Source organism: Carcharhinus amblyrhynchos, chromosome 3 (genome assembly GCF_965287045.1).
Source record: "Carcharhinus amblyrhynchos chromosome 3, sCarAmb.v2.hapA, whole genome shotgun sequence".
NCBI classification, from domain to species: domain Eukaryota; kingdom Metazoa; phylum Chordata; class Chondrichthyes; order Carcharhiniformes; family Carcharhinidae; genus Carcharhinus; species Carcharhinus amblyrhynchos.
Genome location: NC_137326.1, coordinates 28705168 through 28725384, shown reverse-complemented (window position 1 = coordinate 28725384; position 20217 = coordinate 28705168). Strand labels below are relative to the sequence as shown.

The 20217-nt window shown below is 39.8% G+C and overlaps 1 protein-coding gene across 3 annotated transcripts in view; it reads left to right on the top strand.

The window, feature by feature from the left end:
* LOC145337821 (ERC protein 2) overlaps positions 1-20217 on the top strand; it is a 731415-nt gene that overhangs the window by 453899 nt on the left and 257299 nt on the right. For all 3 annotated transcript variants that reach the window (XM_080182675.1, XM_080182674.1, XM_080182676.1), the window contains one exon: positions 2226-2386. In XM_080182675.1, the coding sequence (XP_080038801.1) occupies positions 2226-2386 (161 nt within the window). The remainder of the gene's footprint in view (positions 1-2225; positions 2387-20217) is intronic.

Here is a 20217-nt window from a genome sequence, read left to right as displayed (position 1 = left end):
TGATGGATTTTATGACAACTGATCTTGACCATACATATGAGGTCATTAAATTTTTTTGCAGCACTTGTGAGATTAGTGCTTCTCCAGTGTAGCACCCCTGAGTAGAGGAACCTGCTCCTTTATCTTCATTTCTCTTCACCTTCAATCTTCAACGTTTGTCTTTTTTTGCAATCTTCTTCTCCAGCATGAGTCCCCCTTAAGAGGGGCAGATTGCCTTTAAACACTAGAGACTAGTTAAAACACATGCTAGCCTCACATGCTCTTAGCCGCCTCCCCCACCAAACATGCTCTACATAAGCCAGACAATTGTTGACCACTGTTGTGATCAAAGCACAGATTTTCCAGAGATCTGGGGCCCTTTCTCTCCAAACTGCTTGATAGTTACACCAAAATGACGTAAAATGTGGATAACATCCAAAAACCCAGGCTCCTGTTTATCTTGATATTGTTGGGCCAGTCTGCTAAACAACAGACTAAGAAAGTAAAAACTGCTTGTTCAATGCTTTATCAGCTATTTTTATAAATTGGAGGATAAATTACACTATCTCAAATCGCTTAAATTATGCCAATTTAATTTCCTTCAAAGTGTGCAGCTCGCCAATACTAACTGCATTCTTGTCTTTGGTTAAGTGGGTGAAATTCCCCAGAACAGAGTGTGGGATGTGCATGCTAGAGATGAAAAGTTAGTAGAGGTGATACCAGGGGTGCTATAAAGACACCTATATCACACACAGTGACGTGTATTTGTTGACTTTTTGCAAGAGGATATATTGTACGTCACTACAATGTAGTTATGGCTTATGATTGCACAAGCATACCTTCTCTTTACATATTAAGCTATATTTTCAAATATGCATTATTTTAATGTCACAGGAATCAATAAATGGGTGGCCATCAGTGTCAATTGGAAAATTTAGGCTATTTTGCTTTTAATTCCGGATTTAATTCTGCAGTGAAGGTTTTGGTGGTGTTATTGTACAAAGGCTAATTTCTCCCCCCCCCAATCACCATTGTTCTGGAATTCATCCTAGTATGGGCATGGGATGAAAAGCTAGTGGTCCACATGAGGTGTGATCCTCTTCAATCATTTGTTGATTTTTTCCATTGATTTGGGACAAAGTGCAATCTATGATTTAATTAGAGAATTATCATCTTGAAAGTTTTGAATGGGATTTAATCAATTAATACTAGTTTATCTCAGTCATACTTGAGCAATCAAGTGAGCACATTTCTACGCCACGTGGTTTTGACAACAAATACAAGTGACCTGATCTTATTTCATTATTCTAAACAATACAGTGATTACACATTGTGGCCTTAAATGGACACAGCAAACTGCACCTTGATTGCTTAAGTGTGACTGAGATAAACTAGTATTGATTGATTAAATCCTATTCAAAACTTTCAAGATGAGAATTCTCTAGTGAGAAATATGATTTCTCATGAAATCAAATAATCCTCCTTTACTTATAAAGCACCACAATCTCTGGCCCAATATTGGTTGTAAGGGAAGCTCACCAGCAATCAATGACCTGTTGCCATTGTCATTGTTCCAATGCTTTTATGAATTTGTAATCTTCTCTGTGATTAAATGCAGATCAAAGAAAAGAACAAAGAAAAGTACGGTACAGGAACACGTCCTTCGGCCCTCCAAGCCTGTGCCTATCACGATACCCTAAATAAACTAAAAAGGACCTTCTGCCCTTACTCAGTCCATATTCCTCCATTCCCTTCCTTTTCATGTATCCATCCAGATGCCTATTAAATGTTGCTCACGTGCCTGTTTCCACCACTATCTCCCCTGGCAGCGCTTTCTAAGCACCCACAACTCTCTGCATAAAAAACTCCCCCTGCACATCTTCCTTAAACTTTCCCCCCTTACCTTGAACCTGTGCTCTTTTGTAATTGACATTTCCACCCTGGGAAAAAGCCTCTAACTATCCACTCTCTCAATACTTCTCATAATTTTGTAGACTTCTATCAGGTCTCCCCCAGCCTCTGTCTTTCCAGAGATGAGTTTAAGGAAAAGATTAGGTCATTTGAAAATTGTGCTATAACTTCAGTGACCTGCAAACAAGTTGAAGTAGGTTCCACTGTTGTTAGACACTGTCAACAATTTTATCAAAAATGTCACAGCAGCATTGCTTTTGAAGCAGACCACAGCATTATATCTAGATCTCTAATTTAAGAGATTATTTGAAGTCTTACTGTGCTTCTACTTACAGTTACAAGAGTTGATGGCCACTCTTGAGAAGACCAGACAAGAACTGGATTCCACTAAGGTCAGGCTGACCTCAACACAACAATCTCTAGCTGAGAGGGAGGCTCACCTTGCTAATCTTCGGATAGAACGGAGAAAACAGCTAGAAGAAGTGCTAGAGATGAAGTAAGTACAAATTGAACACTTGTTTGTCTTAATCACCTTAAAGTCAAAAGGAGTGAAAGGTTCTTAGAAAATTAAGAATAACTTTACTTTGAGCACAGATTGAATTGATGATAGCTTCTCAGTTATGATGAGACATTTTTCAGTTTTATTTTACTAGTAATTCATAGTAACAGCAAAAGCAAAAGATCATGGATATCATTGTTACTAAGTTTGAGGCTATCTATTCAGCTGCCTCTGCTATTTCCCTTCTTTTCCCCTCGCCCATTGGGTCAAATTTCACCGAAAGTTTCTGTCTGCCTTGGTCCTGCATGTGCATATTTCTCCAATTTCCTCTTGTATCTCCTTGTGTCATCTCTGACCCCCTCATGTCCATGAGACCCACTTCCTGCTTCCTCAATTCTATTCCCACCAAACCATTGGCCACCCAACTTCCAATCCTGGCACCATGTTGCTGATATTGTTAATGGTTGCCTCTCCTTGAATATTGCGCCTCTCCACTTAAAATCTACTGTCATCACTCATAAAAAAAAACACTTGACTTGCAAACTACCACCCATCTCCAACTTCTCCCATCTAAAGTCCATACATTTTTGCTGCCTTGAAAATAAGTGGCCATCTTTCCTTGAAACCCAGTTTGAAATTTTCCTATGAAATGTCTTCCTCTGTCACAGTACCAAAATGGCCTTTATCCAAATCATAAGTAATATCCATGTGACAGTGACAAAGGTAAAGCATCTTTCCTATTTGTTTCTTTTGACAAGGTTGATCACAATCTCCTCCTCCAACAGCTGTCCTCCAGCTGGTTCTATTCTTATCTCTCCAAGAGTCATCTGCAGTGATTTCTCTTTCTGTTCTTGCACTGTTACCGTTGTTGACCTATAATCAATTTTTGTCTCCCTTCCTATTTCTCATCTACTTGCTGTCCCTTGGTGACACCATCCCAAAAAAAAGTTTAGCTTTGCAGCTTTGTTGGCAACGTCCAAACCTGTCTAACCACCACCCTTCTTGACTTCTCAACTATCTCCAATTTCTCACGTGACCTGTCCAACATCCAGTTCTGGATAAGAAGAAATTTCCTCCAACGAAATATTTGAGAAGACTGAGGCCATTGTCCTTTTACTTCTACTGAAACCCTCATCCGTTTCGTGGTTACTTCTGAACTTGACTACTCTGATGCTCTCCTGGCTGGCCCTTCCATTTGCATAAATATCCAGAGTTCTGCCCCCAACTCTCACCAATTCTCATTCACCCATCACCACTGTGGTGACTGACCTACATTGTCTAACAATCTGGCAATGTCTTCATTTTAAACTGCTCAACCTTGTTTTCAAACTCTTTCATGGTATTGCCCCTTCCAACCTCTAAACTGCTTCATCCCTATAACCATCTGAGGTCACCTGTAGTCCCTTCCACGTCCATCATTGGTGTCTGTTTTTACCTACTTCAAATTCCCTGCCTTAGCCTGTCCTCCTTTATTTCCACGACCTATACTTCTTTAAACTTATCTCTTTGATCAAGCTTTTGCTCATCTATGTAGTGTTGCCTTATGTGTATCGGTGTCAAATTTTGTTTGGTTAGCACTCCTATGATGTGTCTTGGGATGTTTTACTGCATCAGTGATGTAATATAACTGAATGACGTTTTTTCAATTAGATGAGTATTTACTTTGGTTGAAATGCTGTCATTGTTATGCACAATATAGTGTCAGTATTATTAATGTTGCTTTTAATGACGTGCACAGCCCTATAAAACAGCATATTCATACTTTATAAAGTGAGACAGTCGGTTGCTGGTGGATTTGGTTCAACGTGGATGTTTAAAAAGCAAAATGCTGCAGATGCTGACATCTGAAACAAAAACAGAAAATGCTGCAAAATCTCAGCAGGTATGACAGCACCGGTGGAGAAAGAATAGACCCAATGTTTCAAGTCTGGATGAGCCTTTTCAGGACTACTCTGATGAAGGATTATCCAGCCTCGGAACGTTGGTTCTATTCTCTTCCACAGATGCTGTCAGAGCTGCTGAGATTTTGCAACATTTTCTGTTGTGATAGTAGATGTCTTTCTTAATTGATGCTGGAATTATAACTTAAATGCTTATACCACTCTCTTGATTAGGTTAAGAAATCTGTATCTGTAGTCATATATGTTTAAAGGCTACCACACTGATTTACGTACATTGACAAAGCACTTCTGCAAAGATCTAATGTGCGTTAAAATTCTTACTGTAATTTATCAAGAGCTTTATTGCCCTCAGTGATTTGCCATCATTGCAAAGATTTTCTTCATGGGTGTTCTCAAGCAAAATTGAATGAGTTGTCATTGTAGTTGTGTTGTTCAAACTGACCTCTTGTTCTTTGAAATTGGATGAATAGTCAGTTGCTGTCTGAAGCGTGAACATGTTGTCAACATCAATTGTTGTCAGGCAGCCAGTTTTTCATAAATTGGAATTATAAGATTTGCGAAAATCGTCTTACTAGATAATTTTCAAATGATTTGATTATCAAAGGAGCAGATCTGCAAATTCTGTTTTGTTTTAAATCTGAACATGCTCAATGAAATTGTGGAACAAATGAGATTTTCAAGTCACAATAACTTCATAGAATTGTACTGTTGGCTGATTTAAGGTTTCTAGAGTACATTGCGTTTCAATTTTTGTTAGTGAGGCCTTATGATTTGTTAAAAGAGCTTTTCAGTCAGAGCAAACTCTATTCAAAAGCTGAATGAGGTTGTCAAGAAATCCTTGTTAACTCTAAGGAGCAGTGCAAATGAAATTAACCTGCAATTATTGGTTTCAACTATTAACACATTGAGGCTTCTGTAAGTGTCAATATTCCTTTTGCTTTAAAAAAGAAGCTTCAGAAACTTAAAATACATGCTTTAGTGTCAAAGTCATTTTGCATTATTGTTTCTGATTCACGCTTTTCTTAAAGTAGCAAATGTTTACTCTTCTGCAAGTAATGGTCAGACTTTTTAGTATTAAATTAATATTCTTTAATATCCAAAATGTTAAAAATTTACAATAAATTCACAAAGTGCCTGGGAGGTCTATTAAATTGAGCATTTTTTTAAAACCTGGCTTCATATCCAACTTGGTTTTGGCATATTCCAAGTCTAAGAATGCAAGATTGAGGCAAAACTGCATTGACACAAAAGTGACCGCATAACTGCATTTCAAGTTTGTCTTAAAGATGCCAAAGAAATCAATGTGCTAAAAATGTGTCCTTTTAAACCTGTATTTTTTTTACTTTACCTGATGTATAAATTCATGCTTTTATTTTCTGGTCATCTTCCTATTCTGACCATTGAAGGGCACACAGACGCTGAAATGCATCTTAAAAGATTATTTTGAAGAAGCAACATGAAACTCTGATGCACAATGCTTCCAATTCAGTATTGAACTTGGGGTTTCATTTTAAGAGAATGATATCTTCCCAGTCCCTGTTTAGTTGCATTTTCACATTCTTTGTGCTCTATTATCATCATTTTAGAGCAGCCTAACTATCAGCATAGGAAGCAGATAGTGTTAAACTAACTGAGCTCCAGCTCAGTTTCCTATTCTTTCAAAATATCCCTGGGTAGTACTAAGCATCTCTGTGTATTTTCCCGTAAACTATCAAAAACTATGAACACAGCCTGTAAAAGGAAATACTTGCAATTAGACTATTTTGTGGTATAAAAAAATGTCGTCTGGTTTTTCGCTAGTTCATTTATAAGGCCATGTGTAGCCCCGTTTCTCTCAAGTTTGAAGTGCTTACATTAGCTATGAGTGGCCTGATCAAGTCTGAGGTATGCGTTTATTTTTTAAGTTCTTTGCGGGATGTGGATGTTGCTGGCAAGGACATTAATTGTTGTCCACTCCTAATTGTCCTTGAATTGAGTGGCTTGCTGGATCATTTCAGAGGGCATTGCTGACAAAAAGAAACATTTTGTTGAAGCTTTTCCTCTTGCACTCATCAGGACAATTCGCAAGAATAACAATGCAAGGGAAAACACAACAAATGTGGACTATGAGAGGAGAGTGCTGATTGGTTGGCAAGTGGACTTTGATCACTTGAGGCATTGCCATGGAGCATGTGTTAGTTGATGGTGACTGATAGTTAACTGCCAAGCATTGTTTGAACTTTGACCCAGGTAGTTTGAGGCATTGCCCTGAGGAATTAACTAGTGAATGCCTGTCATTTATTTTGTTTAATGGAAATAGACACATTGAGTGTACATGTTTTTTCCATCTGTGAAGAACAGTACCCTCAGTATTAATATATTTAGCTTCCAGTACATGCAGATGCGTCACCCTGAGAGCTCTGTTTAAATTGTTTGTCAGCCTAATGTTTTAGCACACTGAGGATTATTTAGCAAATGTCGTCCAATCGTAGAACCACATCTAATGTTGGACACTTTCTTGCAAGTCAAACAACTATTTCAGAGAGCAGCTTAGATTCACATGTAGACAGACCAGATAAGGAGGCAGATTTTGTTCCATTGAGGACATTAGTGAACCAGATGGAGTTTTATGAAAGTCAATAATTTTTTCATGGTCATTATTCCAGAAATCAACTTTCAACTCCAGATTTACTAACTAATTGAATATAAATTCCACCAGCTGCCATAATTTGAACCATGTTACCAGAGCATCAGCTTGGATGTATGGATTACTAGTCCAGACATTACCTCTATGCCACCACCACACCGTGTTCTGTTGTTTTTATGCAAAGAAAAATTTCAGTTGTGTTTTCCTGTTTACACGTGTATTTCTGGACTACTTGAGAGCAATGCTTTTCAGGTGACTTCTGAGTTAAAATTTGCTGCATTGTTTGACCTCAGCCTCTTGAAACTTTCTGTTTCAGCCAGTGCTTGTACCCATTTCACAAACAAATCCTGTTCCGTTGCAATGTTTTCAAAAACCACAGGTTATTTTGCACTGGCCTGGAGGCGAGTTGATGGCCACTGTGAATGTTAGTCCTGACTTGACCCACCAGGTGGTGTACTTAAGAAGTGGCTTCCTCCCCTAAATGGATTTCTTTCCTTCCTCCATATAATAAAGCCAAAGCTATTAAAATGTTCCTTCTGAGGAATGCCTGAGTGGAAGACTGTGATTTGAACTTGGTCTGTTTAACACTGTAGCTGTAGCTAGAAGACTCATCACTTTTCCTGAGACAGAAAATGGATGAAGCCATGAGGAAATAATTGTAGCCAGCTGGTTTGTAAAGGGTCAGGAGTTAAAGAAAACCCAGGAACATTAACGCAGTGGAGGTCAGTTCTATTAAATAATGTATTTTGAAGGATTTTGAAAAACGGCAGCTTATGAAATTAGCATCTTTAGAAATGCAGCTGAGTGATGAAGTTAACACTAATTGTTTTTCCTATATTGGATAAAATTTGAAATGTGCAAGCTTTTGTGCAAGAAATTCACCATTGCAACAATTAAAAAAGATTTTGAATGGTTACCCTGGGCACATTGGAAGTAATGTCCAAAAATATTGTACTGGTTCACTTTGCAAATCACTGAAATATCAATTTAAGTTTTGAGTAATTGCTCAAATCTATTTACTGTGCTTCTGGATGAATGTTTTGAAGATAGATTTGTGTAATAAATTGATCAAGAATATGTATTAATGCGCATGCATAAAATTTCTAATTACTTTCTTTTGGATTGTCCATCTGGAACTGGAATATGCTCTGCAGAAAGGGAATTGCCCTCAAGTAGTTCGTTTGTAGAATTCATGCTGGGAACATAAAGTCATATCCACAGTTAAATACTTCATGACACACAAAACAGCAGGATGTTGATACAACTGTGACTTCCACAGGAAGTTATTTGAATTGTAGCAGACGTTCTTAAAAAACCACGTTCTCAAAAAGTCTATGACGGCGTTTGCACCTAAGCAGGCCTGTGAGACAACAGTCCTTGATCAACTCTTTTCACACAGGCTTGCAAACATTGTAAAGATTAGAGGAAACCCAAACAAAGGCTTTTGTTCACAGTGTAGATGAAATATATTGGAGCAAGGTGAGGCAATTCTTGCGTGAAAGGATCTAGCAAATGGGCAGAAAGCAGTAAAACTCCTGTGAATAAGAATGTATCCAAGGATAGTGGCCTTTTATTTGGCAGTAAAACTCAAATCAATTTAAAACAAAGTGTGGTTGCTATGACATTGTTGCAGTGTTTATTGACCCTCAGTTTTCCGGGGTGGGGTTGGGGCATTTGACGGTGGTGTGTCAGGGTTCATCGTCACTACTGCTCTGAATCTGACTGCAACATCAGGAATTAGTGCAAACGCGGATGCGTGCCATAGGATGCACAGTATAGCCCCACCCCAGGCCAGCAAATCTGTAAAACCAATTGGTCTCGTCAGAACTTCCCCATTTCCATTCCCATACCGCTGTTAGAAAACCCATAAAGTCTTATTCAACAGCTGTAACTAGGTTTTAATAGCAAGTTAATCCTGAAAAAATACATGGAATGTTATGAAATGTCTCCTTTATGATTAATTAGCAGATATTCTAAATGTTTTAATTAATATTTTGACCTCCACCTTTCACCCCTTGTATACATCCCAATTTCTCTTTAGCACTACGTAAGTTTTTTTTTAAGAATTGATTTGATTTTAGTACTTTTAAATTTCCCGATTTGCTGTCTGTGAGAATTCTTTAATATGATTGGCTACTTGGACAAATTGATAACTTAATTGCAGCTGCATGCTGGAAATTCATCTTTAAGAACACTACAGTGAATCAGAAAAGGTGATGTTCTCATTACAGAGATGGCCCGATCTCTCAACAAGGCTTTCTTTAAGGTCAGTAACAAAGGTTCTTGCTTCACTGGTAACATTAACAATCAAAGCCATTATGTTTGGTACGCAGTCACAAAGTATACCATGGGATTGTAATCATGCAGTGTCAGTATGTTGTTGTTTTAGTGATGAATTGTTGTATACTGGGGGATGGCATCACAGTAACAGAAGCACTACATTATAGGATGGCCCAAAAGCAGAATGTTACCTTCCGTAAGATAAATCATACATTGATTTAAATTAACTTTCAAAATAGGAGCAGCCTTTGTGTCATGTGTTGGAAAGTTGTAGATTTCATCCACCACTTGAATTGTCTAATCCAAATTCAGATAAATTTTTATTTGTAAAGAAATTGAGTGAAATATCGAAGATTATATTGGGAATGCAATTTTAACATTGTTTTGAACAAGATTTGAAAATGTCAGTGTGTATGGTGCTCTGAAAAATGCTGTTTGATTGCATTTTTGGACCCTTCCGAAACATATATTTTATCAGATTTTAGTGAACAACAATTTATCCCACTTTCTGGTTACAAATTCTGCCATAGATACTTGCTTGGGTTCACTGGTGTCAGTCTTTCCTTTTAAAAAATCTGTCTCAGGAAGTTGACACATATTGCCCTAACTCTACTTGCACAAGTACATTACCCAGTGATTTAGTGATAGTATCCATTGTAAGCTGAACTGTCGCTTTTGCATGTAGCTTTGTCCAGTTCCTTTGAAGCAAGGTCAAATTAACATGATATTGGGCAAAGCTTGATTGATTAAGCAACTCAATTTTTCAAGAAGATGAACGTTGGAAGCAATAATTGTGTCCACATCCATATTGTTCGTTTGATGCATCATAATCAGTATCTCAAGATTGAATCCCTTTAAGATAAGCCTGCTGCTTTTCTGTGTGTGTCTCTCTGTTGCCATCCTGCCAAAGGCCCATTGAGGCATTGTCACTGCCTTCTGACATGCAGCAATCCCAAATGCCCCATCCTACTCCATTGCTGACTGTCCCATCTAGCACACCTGCTGGGAGCTGACCTTTCCAGGCCCTGTTTGTCTAACACAAACCTGCTACTGTTGTCCCTGTGTGTCAGTGATCAAATGTCACTGCCCTTCTCCACATCTCCCTGCCGCATGCCCATTTCTTTGTGAATAAGGCCTTTGTGATCCATAAGTTTATTATGGATTATCGGTTCGATATCATGATCTTGATGGAATCCTAGCTGAGGGGTTATGACACCTTCCCTCGTGATGAACCCTCCCTACTCAGCTATGTTTTATACTACTTGACCATCCTGGACTATCACTGTAGCAGATGTGGCGCTTATCCACAAATCACACTTTGGCTCATCTCCCTACTCCTCTGACACTTTCTCTTTTTTTGAACATCTCACTTATTTCCATCCCTTCCAATAGAATCTAAAATCTATATTCTCTACTGCCTCTAAGTAACGTAAACAATTTCTCACCAAGTTTTCTTTCATCTTTTACTCCCTCTGCCTCTGCACCATGTGATTTCCCATCCTCCAGTTGGTGTACCTCCATTTTTACCCTGCTCTCCCTCCGGAATTCATCGTCTTCTTATCTTCCTTTAAGCTCCGGTGATGGCCTAGTGGTATTATCGCTAGACTATTAATTCAAAAAATCAGCTCATGTTCTGGGGACCTGGTTTCAAATCCTGCATGCTAGATAGTGGAATTTGAATTCAAGAAAAATATCTGGAATTAAGAATCTACAGATGATCATGGAAACATTGGCCAAAGCTGGAAAAACCCATCTAGCTCACTAATGTCCTTTAGGGAAGGAAATCTGTCATCCTTACCTGGTCTGGCCGACATGTGATTACCAGTCACCACAATGTGATTGACTCTCAGCTGTCCTCTGAAATAGCCTAGCAAGCCACACACTTCAAGGGCAACTAAGGATGGGCAATAAATGCTGACCAGCCAGCAATGCCCATGTCCCATGAATGAATAAAAAAAAATAAGTTCCCCATCTCAAATTCACAGCCACTCCCAACTTACCCTCGTGTGGCTTTGCTACCCCATTTTGGTCAGTCACAGATGAGCCCATCTCTGATCACTCTTTGTACTGATGTTTTGAACCCACTTGTTCTCCTGTGTTGGTAGCTTCTCTTGCAGCAGCTGTGCTGCCTTTTAAAATATTGTTTCAGAGCTCTGACGAAGAGTCATCCAGACTTGAAATGTTGGCTCTATTTCCTCTCTGCAGATACTGTCAGACCTGCTGAGATTTTCCAGCATTTTCTGTCTTTGTTTCAGATTCCAGCATCCGTAGTAATTTGCTTATGTCTTTAAGATATAGTTGCTTTGCTTTTTCTTTGACAGTACACAGACCAAGATCAAAGGCCTCATAACAGAATCCGTTATAAATTATAGAAACAGATTACTTGCTATTTATAATCTGAGGAAACATCATCACAGTTAGAAACCATGCACAGCATGGAAAACTGCTCAAAGAGTTAAAATATTTTTTCTTCTGACCTTCATCGCTTACAGCGCAACCTTGTATATGATGGGGTATGTCACCACCATCTTGAAGCCCCCAAATTGCCATTGTTGCTTTGGTAGTCATTTTCTCCCACTCCTCCAACCTCATTCCAAAATAGTAGCTGGGTACAGCTCCTGGGCTCTGACATATTTTACCTCTCTCCACTCTGCACCAACTAAATAAAATTGATGCACACAAGCATTGGATCTCCCTGTACCCAACAAGAGTACACATGGCCTCCTGTGACTTTCAGTTGAGTTATCAAGACAGGACATACTGTCTACTGTACAAGATACAGTGCAAACCTGCTGCCTGAAACCCCATCTTTCACTGTGTGACACCAATCTATCATCACAGGCAGAATTCATATTTTGCTATTGTCTGTGATGAAAGTGTTTGTATGTGAGATGTTTGTTTTCTTATCTTCAGTGTGGTTATTCCAATTCAAATAACTTCAGCAGTAAGTTATTTTGAGTTTTAAAATAAGGAAGGTTATTTATTATCCCACATTTTCCTGGAGATTTAAAAGCTCAAATATCAGCACGCTGACTCGAAGATTAAATGGAAATGAGGGAAAAAAATAGTTACAATTTAGGATTATTTCAGTCTCTTTCATAGCAAGTCTGTAGATACATAGATGAGTTGATACTTTTGCTAGAGTGAGGTTTTTGAAAAGCATAGGATTCTCAGTAAGCTATTAGGCTTCTTGTGGTTGAATTACCAGGAGGTTGTTTTTCAGGTGAATTTGACATGGGAACAGGCTGGAAATAATCCTTCTTTCACTTTCAAGATATTGCTGTTTATTACCTTGGCTTCTTACTTTTTGCACATCTCTCTGTCTCCCTCTGAAGAGCTGATTCTTGCTGTTTTGAAAGCAGGCAACAACCATGGCAGTCTCATCCATGTGACCTGTTATCCAAAGTCCTTTTCCAAACATGGTGGTGTGTTACACCAATAAACATCATGCTTGTATGGGTGTTATGGTGGCACTGCTGCCTCACAGCACCAAGGACCTGGATTCAAGGACGAAGGTGAGAGAATGGAGAATTTTTCATTTGGAGAGCTGGCGCAGGCACAATGGGCGAGATAACCCCCCTCTGTGATTCCAAATAATCTAGGAATCGAAATCAGAGAGAAAACTTGCCACTGTTTGGAGTGATAACTCAAGGAAAAACAAAGGAAAGTTATTATTGTTGGAGGATGCCAACTAAAACCTGGACAGTAATCAGGTTTGGGCTGCTATGTGACAAATTACATTTGTGCCACACAGGTGCCAGACAATGACCATCTCTAACAACAATAAGAAGTCTCAAGACACCAGGTTAAAGTCCAGCAGGTTTATTTGGTAGTACAAGCTTTCAGACTATTGCTCCTTCATCAGGTGAGTGAGGAGCTTTGTTCACAAACAGCGCGTATGTAGATACAAACTCAGTTTACAAGGTAATGGTTGGAATGAGAGTCTTTACAGGTAATCAAGTCTTAATGGTACAGACAATGTGAGTGGAGAGAGCGTTAAGCACAGGTTAAAGAGGTATGTACCGTCTCCAGTCCAGACAGTTGGTGAGATTTTGCAAGCTCAGGCAAGTCGTGGAGGTTACGTGAACCCAAGATCCCAGTTGAGGCCGTCCTCGTGTGCGGAACTTGGCTATCAGTTTCTGCTCAGCAACTTGGCTATCAGTTTCTGCTCAGCGATTCTGCATTGTCGTGTGTCATGAAGGCCACCTTGGAGAACAGTTACCCGAAGATCAGAGGCTGAATGCCCATGACTACTGAAGTGTTCCCCGACAGGAAGAAAACACTCCGGCCTGGTGATTGTCGAGCAGTGTTCATTCATCCAATACACACCTCTTTAACTTGTGCTTAACCCTCCCTCCACTCACATTGTCTGTACCTTTAAGACTTGATTACCTGTAAAGACATGCATTCCAACCATTATCTTGTAAATTGAGTTTGTGTTTATATATGTCCTGTTTATGAACACAACTCCTCACTCACCTGATGAAGGAGCAGTACTCCAAAAGTTTGTGCTGCCAAATAAATCTGTTGGACTTTAACTTGGTATTGTGAGACTTCTTACTGTGCTTACCCCAATCCAAAGTTGGCATCGCCACATCATCTCTAACAAGACAGAATCTAACCAATTGCATTACCATCATTGAATCCCCCAAACAATATACTGCTCTACCCTATCTAAATGCATCATTTCACTTCCAGAAGGATGTTAAATGCTTTATAAATTGTGCAGAAAAGACTTATGAGAATGATTCCAGTGGTGAGGGAACAGGGAGTAGATTAGTGAGTAGCGCCAACAGTGTGGGTTCAGTTCCTCTGCCAGCTGAGATATTCATGAAGGTCACACCTCAGCCTTGCCCCTCACCTGAAATGCCATCAGATTAAATCCCCAGTAGTCAGTTCTTCCCTTGAAGGAGAGAGCAGCCTATGGTCGCCTGGGATAATGGTGACTTTACCTTTAGTTATGACACTGCCTGAAAGGGAGTTGAAGACCAATTCAATTGTGGCTTTCAAAAATGAATTGGATAAACAGTTGAAAGAGAAAGGAAATGCAGGACAAAGAGAACAGAGCAGAGGGATGGGATGCAATAAATTTAAGTTGGCACGGGTTCAACGGACCAAATGACCACCTGTGCTGGAACAGTTTATGATTCTGTACTTTAAAACACAATAATCTTCCTGCGTTTGAAGCTTGAGTTAGTCTGAAGATGTGTGGGTTAGGCTGATTGGCCATGCTAAATTGACCCTAACGTCAGGGGGATCAGCAGGGTAAATATGTGGGGTTGCGGGAATAGGGTCTGGGTGGGATTGTGGTCGGTTCAGACTTGATGGGCCAAATGGCTTTGTTTGGTACTGTAGGGATTCTTTGATTTAATATCTCAGATTCATATATTTTAAACTTGCTCAAATACTCTGCTTTTAAAATCCAATATTTAGATTAATTTTGTTACTGTTTCAAAATGTACCTCTTGAAAAATGATGAAAAGATCAAAGGTACATAACACTGTTCCCACCACTTGTGTGGGTCCCTTGTCTTTAAACTCTACAAAACACCATCTCCACTAGGTACACCACTTACAAACTAGACCCACACACTATGGGAGCCCAATTACATGGAAATCAGGTTTGTCTTGAATTGGCTCTGCAGTTAATTCTAGCAGACATACTCATCTTTATCTCAGATGGATGCTGCTCCTGGGTTACTGGTTGCCACCACGTTTTCATATGCCATTTGGATGAGGTACCTATGTGCCAATGAGTGGCAGTTTCTGCCTTCAGCAAGAGAGTGAACTGTTTGACTTACCATTTAAATAAAGGCTGTGACTTCCTGCATGGGGTATAGTGTACTCCTGCTGCCCAAATCTCCTATATGCCTCTCTGTAACTGAATATTCTCTCTACACTTCTGCAAAACAGCAAGAAATAACTTAGTATGGAAAAACAATCAGAAGATCTCAAATCAAGAAATTATTACTGTAGTCATTCTATCACCCAGAGTCATAGAGGAAACAGGCCTTTCTGCCCAACTTGTCCATGCTGCCCAGTTTTTACCATTAAGCTAGTTCTAATTGCCTCTTTGGCCCGTATCCCTCTATACCAGTCTTATCCATGTAATTCTCTAAATGTTTTTTAAAAGGTGAAATTGTACCTGCGTCTACTATTGCTTCTGGCAGTTTGTTCCAGTCACTCACCACCTTCTGCGTGAAAAAATTGACCTTCTGGACTCTTTTGTGTATCTCCTCTCTCACCTTAAACCTATGTCCTCTGGTCTTAGGCTCCCCTATCTTTGGGAAAATATGTTGTCTACCTTTCCTATGCCCCTCATTATTTTATAGACCTCGATAAGATCACCCCTAAGCCTCCTACGCTCCAGGGAAAAAAAAGGTCCCAGTCTACCCAGCCTCTTCTTATAACTCAAACCATCACATCCTGAAAGCATCCTAGTAAATCTTTTCTGCACTCTTTCTACTTTAATAATATCGTCTCTATAATAGGGTGACTAGAACTGTACACAGCATTCCAAGTGTGGCCTTACCAATGTCTTATACAACTTCCTACTCCTGGATTCAATATTCTGACCAGTGAAGCCTACTCTTGCTTTGGGGGATTTGTGTAGTTTTTTAAAGGATGCCCCAGTATTGGGCTCATACTTAATCATTTATCAATATTTTAAAATATTACCAAATGTATTTCCTTTAAGAAAATGCATTTTGAAATGGCCTTGTTTTTAAAATTTTTTGTAACATTTCTAACAGCATGACATTTTCTTAATAGCATTGTCATGCACAGGCGACTCGCCCTATTTGTGCATGCACAAAACTAACATTCTACTACTCCTTTAAGGATTGTTGCAAGTGTTTAATTTTTTAAATATTAAATTGTAATTTTCTTCCACTTAGCACTTGCCCTGAAAATAAAATATTATTCTCTGATGTAAATTCAGGTTTTTCTCCTCAAGTGGCAGCAATTTGAGAAAATTGATACAAGTACGAAGCAGTAAAATTTATTGACTTGGACAGGACCATGTCCACAACACGGTTCCAAAATGCCATTCAGAAAGTCGTGCATCACATTGACCGATTATCATTTTTACACTTGGATTTGTTTGTTTTTCTGGAGATTCTTTTTGTGTACTTGAATTGTCTCTGAAGGTCCAACGATGTATTTTGTTTGAAAATGTTTTGAGTCATACCTCTGCACCTGGCTGAAATCTAGTGAGATAACACATTAAAATGACTGAGGCTCTCCTTAAAATTAAAGACCTAGAGAATAGATATGTCTTCAACCTCCTGGCTCCCCAGCGTCAGGTTTGGGGAGTACCTCAAAGATGCGCTGCAAAGTCCCTCTTGGAAGTTTCCGGGCAAGGGTTTGCCTGGTAATTGTCCGGAAGGAGTTAACTGGGCTGGGAACTGTCTGACAAAGTGTTTAAATTGCTAGTTTCAGATGGTTCTATCAGTTTTACACTCAGTTATTCTGAAAAGTTAGAGGGAATAAAAGTGTTTCTAATTTCCGTGCAACTATTTTAAAGACTCAGACCGAGCCCGCACGAGACACCAACCTGACCCCCCTGCCCACAGAATTCCATCTCCCATCCACATGGGATCCCCATCCCCATCTTCCTGACGGATCAAGCCCAACCACCCATCCTGTCTCGCACCCCATGTTGCCCAACTGACCTTGCCCACATTGTCCGACTCCTCCTTTTCTTCGAATGCCTCACTCCCCCATTCCCCCAGGTCAGATACACATCCTTCCCCACCAACACCACCACCCGCCCAACCGTTCCCATCCAATTCCTTCAATCCGATGTCCAACCCCCACCCCCTGTTGACTGACTCTCCCCTGCCGATGTCCAGCTGCCCCAGTGACTAATTCCCCTTGACACCCGACTCCCTGTCCCCACCTCTGCACTCCCTCTTCCCCGATGTCCCACTCAGTGCCAAAAGAAAGGAGCCTCCTCCACTCTGCTCCAATCACAGTTTGCCAGTGAAACTGGGATGCACTTTGCAGCTTGAGTCTCCCCTGCCCTGAGTCAGGAAGGTTGGATGAGGCAGACACTTGAGCATTTTAGTGCAGGTATGTCAATGCAGGTATGTCAATACAGGTATGTCAAGCCAACGCTGATTGACACTCCAAGGAAGTAATGGCCCATAGAGTTTCATCATGGCTTGGGGGCATTTCTAATAATTTTGCTTGGAATGTGGTTATGTCAGAATTTATAGAGCAAATTAAAATGAATAGGTTACAGGATCTCAAATTTCAGTGCACTAATCCCATGTTTTTAGGCAACAGTGTACTTATTGTTTAATCTTCCTTTTGTACCTCCAAATTTTCTCACCCAAAGGTGATGGCATTCCAAAAGTGACAGCCCTCAATTACTTCCCACGAGTACCCACTTTACATGTATGAACTGTCAGGAAGCTGATTGACTATGGAGGCTTCACTATTTCCCTTCTGTCCACACACCTGCAGTTCCGACTAGGGATTCTCTAGACACTAATCAGGCGCAGAAAACCTGGTGGTAATTGCTTGAGCTCCCAACTTAAGTGATAGACCAGCTGTGGTGCCTTTGGACTATTGCAGTACAGTGCAGTCTTTTAAAAGGCTAGAGAAAGTGTTAAAATAGTACGTTTAAAAAGTCTGTCATCGTAAGATACTTTAAGACTAAATGTTCAAAACCATGGCATTTTTGGTATGTTGCCATTCACCTTTCCAAAGCTATCTGACAAGCTTTCAACCCTCAATTGTAGACTCCATTTTGAAAAGGGACACAGAGACTTGACATAAATTCTTAGCTCTGATAATTTTTATACTTTACCAACTAGAATATCTCTTTCTTTGAAATTTCAAATGCAGTTTGTGAATTTGCAGTATATTTCATTAAACCAAAGTGCTGAACTTTGTAACCAAGTTGATTTGGCGCTTCCGTTTTTAAGATTCAGGGTTTCTTTGGATTTCTTCCTTTCTCTTATTTTGTAAAACAAAATATTTTAATTTTTCTCCTGTCTTTTGGTATCTCGGGCTACATATTATAGCTCCAACTAAAATAAAAGGATGCTGAAGTCGTGATTAGAAGGCCCAAAAGTGTGGGTGACTCCATCATTAAATGTCATTCCATTATTTTGTGGTGAACTCGGTTTCTGTCGATAGCTTCATCCACAGTCCCCTTCCTGGCTGCCCACTCCCTGGTCGCCCACGCACACACACGTGGTTTCTGTCGATTGCCTCATCCACAGGCTCTTTCCCACTCGAGGCTGGGAGGATAATGTTAGAATCAACCATGTGTTGCATGGTGCTTATTGCTGGTCTGACCAGATGGTCATTCTCATGATGAACCTTATATTTAAAGTAATTCCAGCGCCACTGGGTTACATTCATTGCAAAATATGTTTCCAATGATGAGAGATTATAGGTGAATGAAATAATTATTATTTGGGGCAGGTACAGGTTTGTCAAAACCAATGCTTATGCATCTTCTTTCACCACCTTCCTATAATGCAAGCATGCTGAATAGATTTAAATTAAATAAAGCATTGGGAAAGACGAGATCAAGAACATTTCCACCACTATTCATCTCGTGCCCATTCCCGCAAAGAGCACCAGACCTGTGTTGAGCTAATTAATAAGCTGGAGAAAGACCTGTATTCGTGAGCTCTCTCTCATACATATATAGTGACACATCTGAACAACAAATGGTGGTCATGAAGGCATATGGACAGTCATCAAGAAAGCTGTATATGCCACATCTATAGAAGTACTTGGCTTTATTAAATGCAACACATTGAATTGATGACAGTGATGAGGAAATCAGATCAATTCTGGATTTGATGCATACAGCTCCCCTTTCCTGGATTAATGCCAAATGCTGTTCTTTGAAGATGACTACATACCAGGAATTAAAGCAGCCGGCTCAAAGTAAACTTTGTGATGGAAGATGAATGCTGGTCGACTGCAGGCAAACAGAGCTTGAAAGGCTTCAACAATGAACTAAAGTCTGTATTTGCACCAAAATCAAGTAGCACAATCATATGTTCCGAGTGAAGATGCTTGAAAGTCACTAAATTACCAAGCCAAAATCTTGCAGTGCTGTGTACCACACCTTCGGTTAGATATATTGACGTTGAAGTGAGTGCATCATAGATTTACTAGAATGATAAACTTAACTCCAAAGATTAAATGACAAGAAGGGAGTATACAAACTGTGGCTGTGTTCCTTGGAATTTAGAAGTTTAAAGGGGTGATTTCTTTAAAGGGAACTGGTAGATAAAGAGAAACTACTTTTGTTGGTTGGCACATTTAGGACCGAGGACATAGTCTAAAAATTAGAGGTAAGCCTTTCAGCAATGAAGCTGAGATACATTTCCACACACACAGGATGGTGGAAGTTTGAAGTTTTGTTCTGCATGTGTCAACTGATGCTGGGTAAATTATTCATTTTAAAATTGACATTGATAGATTATTGTTTAAAAAGGGAAAAAAGTATCTGCATTGAGACAGTGCCTTTGAACATCCCGAAGTGCTTCACAGCCATTGGGGTGTTTTTGAAGGTGGTCACAGTTGCGGTGGCTGTCATGTTTCCATACAATGTACACAACAAACAGCAATATGATAATGACCTATCACGATCTTTGTGAAGTTCGTTGACGGCTAAATAATGACCAAGGCAGTGGGGATAACTCACTTGCTCTTCTTTGGAATAGTGCCCTAAGACATTTAACATCCACATGAGAGGGCTGACAGGGGCTGTTGGTTTAACATCTCATCTGAAAGATGGCACTTCCAACAGTGAGGCACTCCCTCAGTAATGCACTGGAGCAGTGGTTCCCAGTCTCTCTCATGTCAGGGCACACCTCTATACCAGAAAAAAAAATTGAGGCATACCTCCTATTTTCTCTGTCTTCCTCCCTTACTGGGAACTTAGTTTTTAACTTCTCCCTGCCCTCTCGTCTGTGTTTCTTTTTCATCCTCTCCCTGTCTCTCTCCCTCACTTCTTCCAGGGTTTCTGTGCCTTTTTGCTTTTTGTGC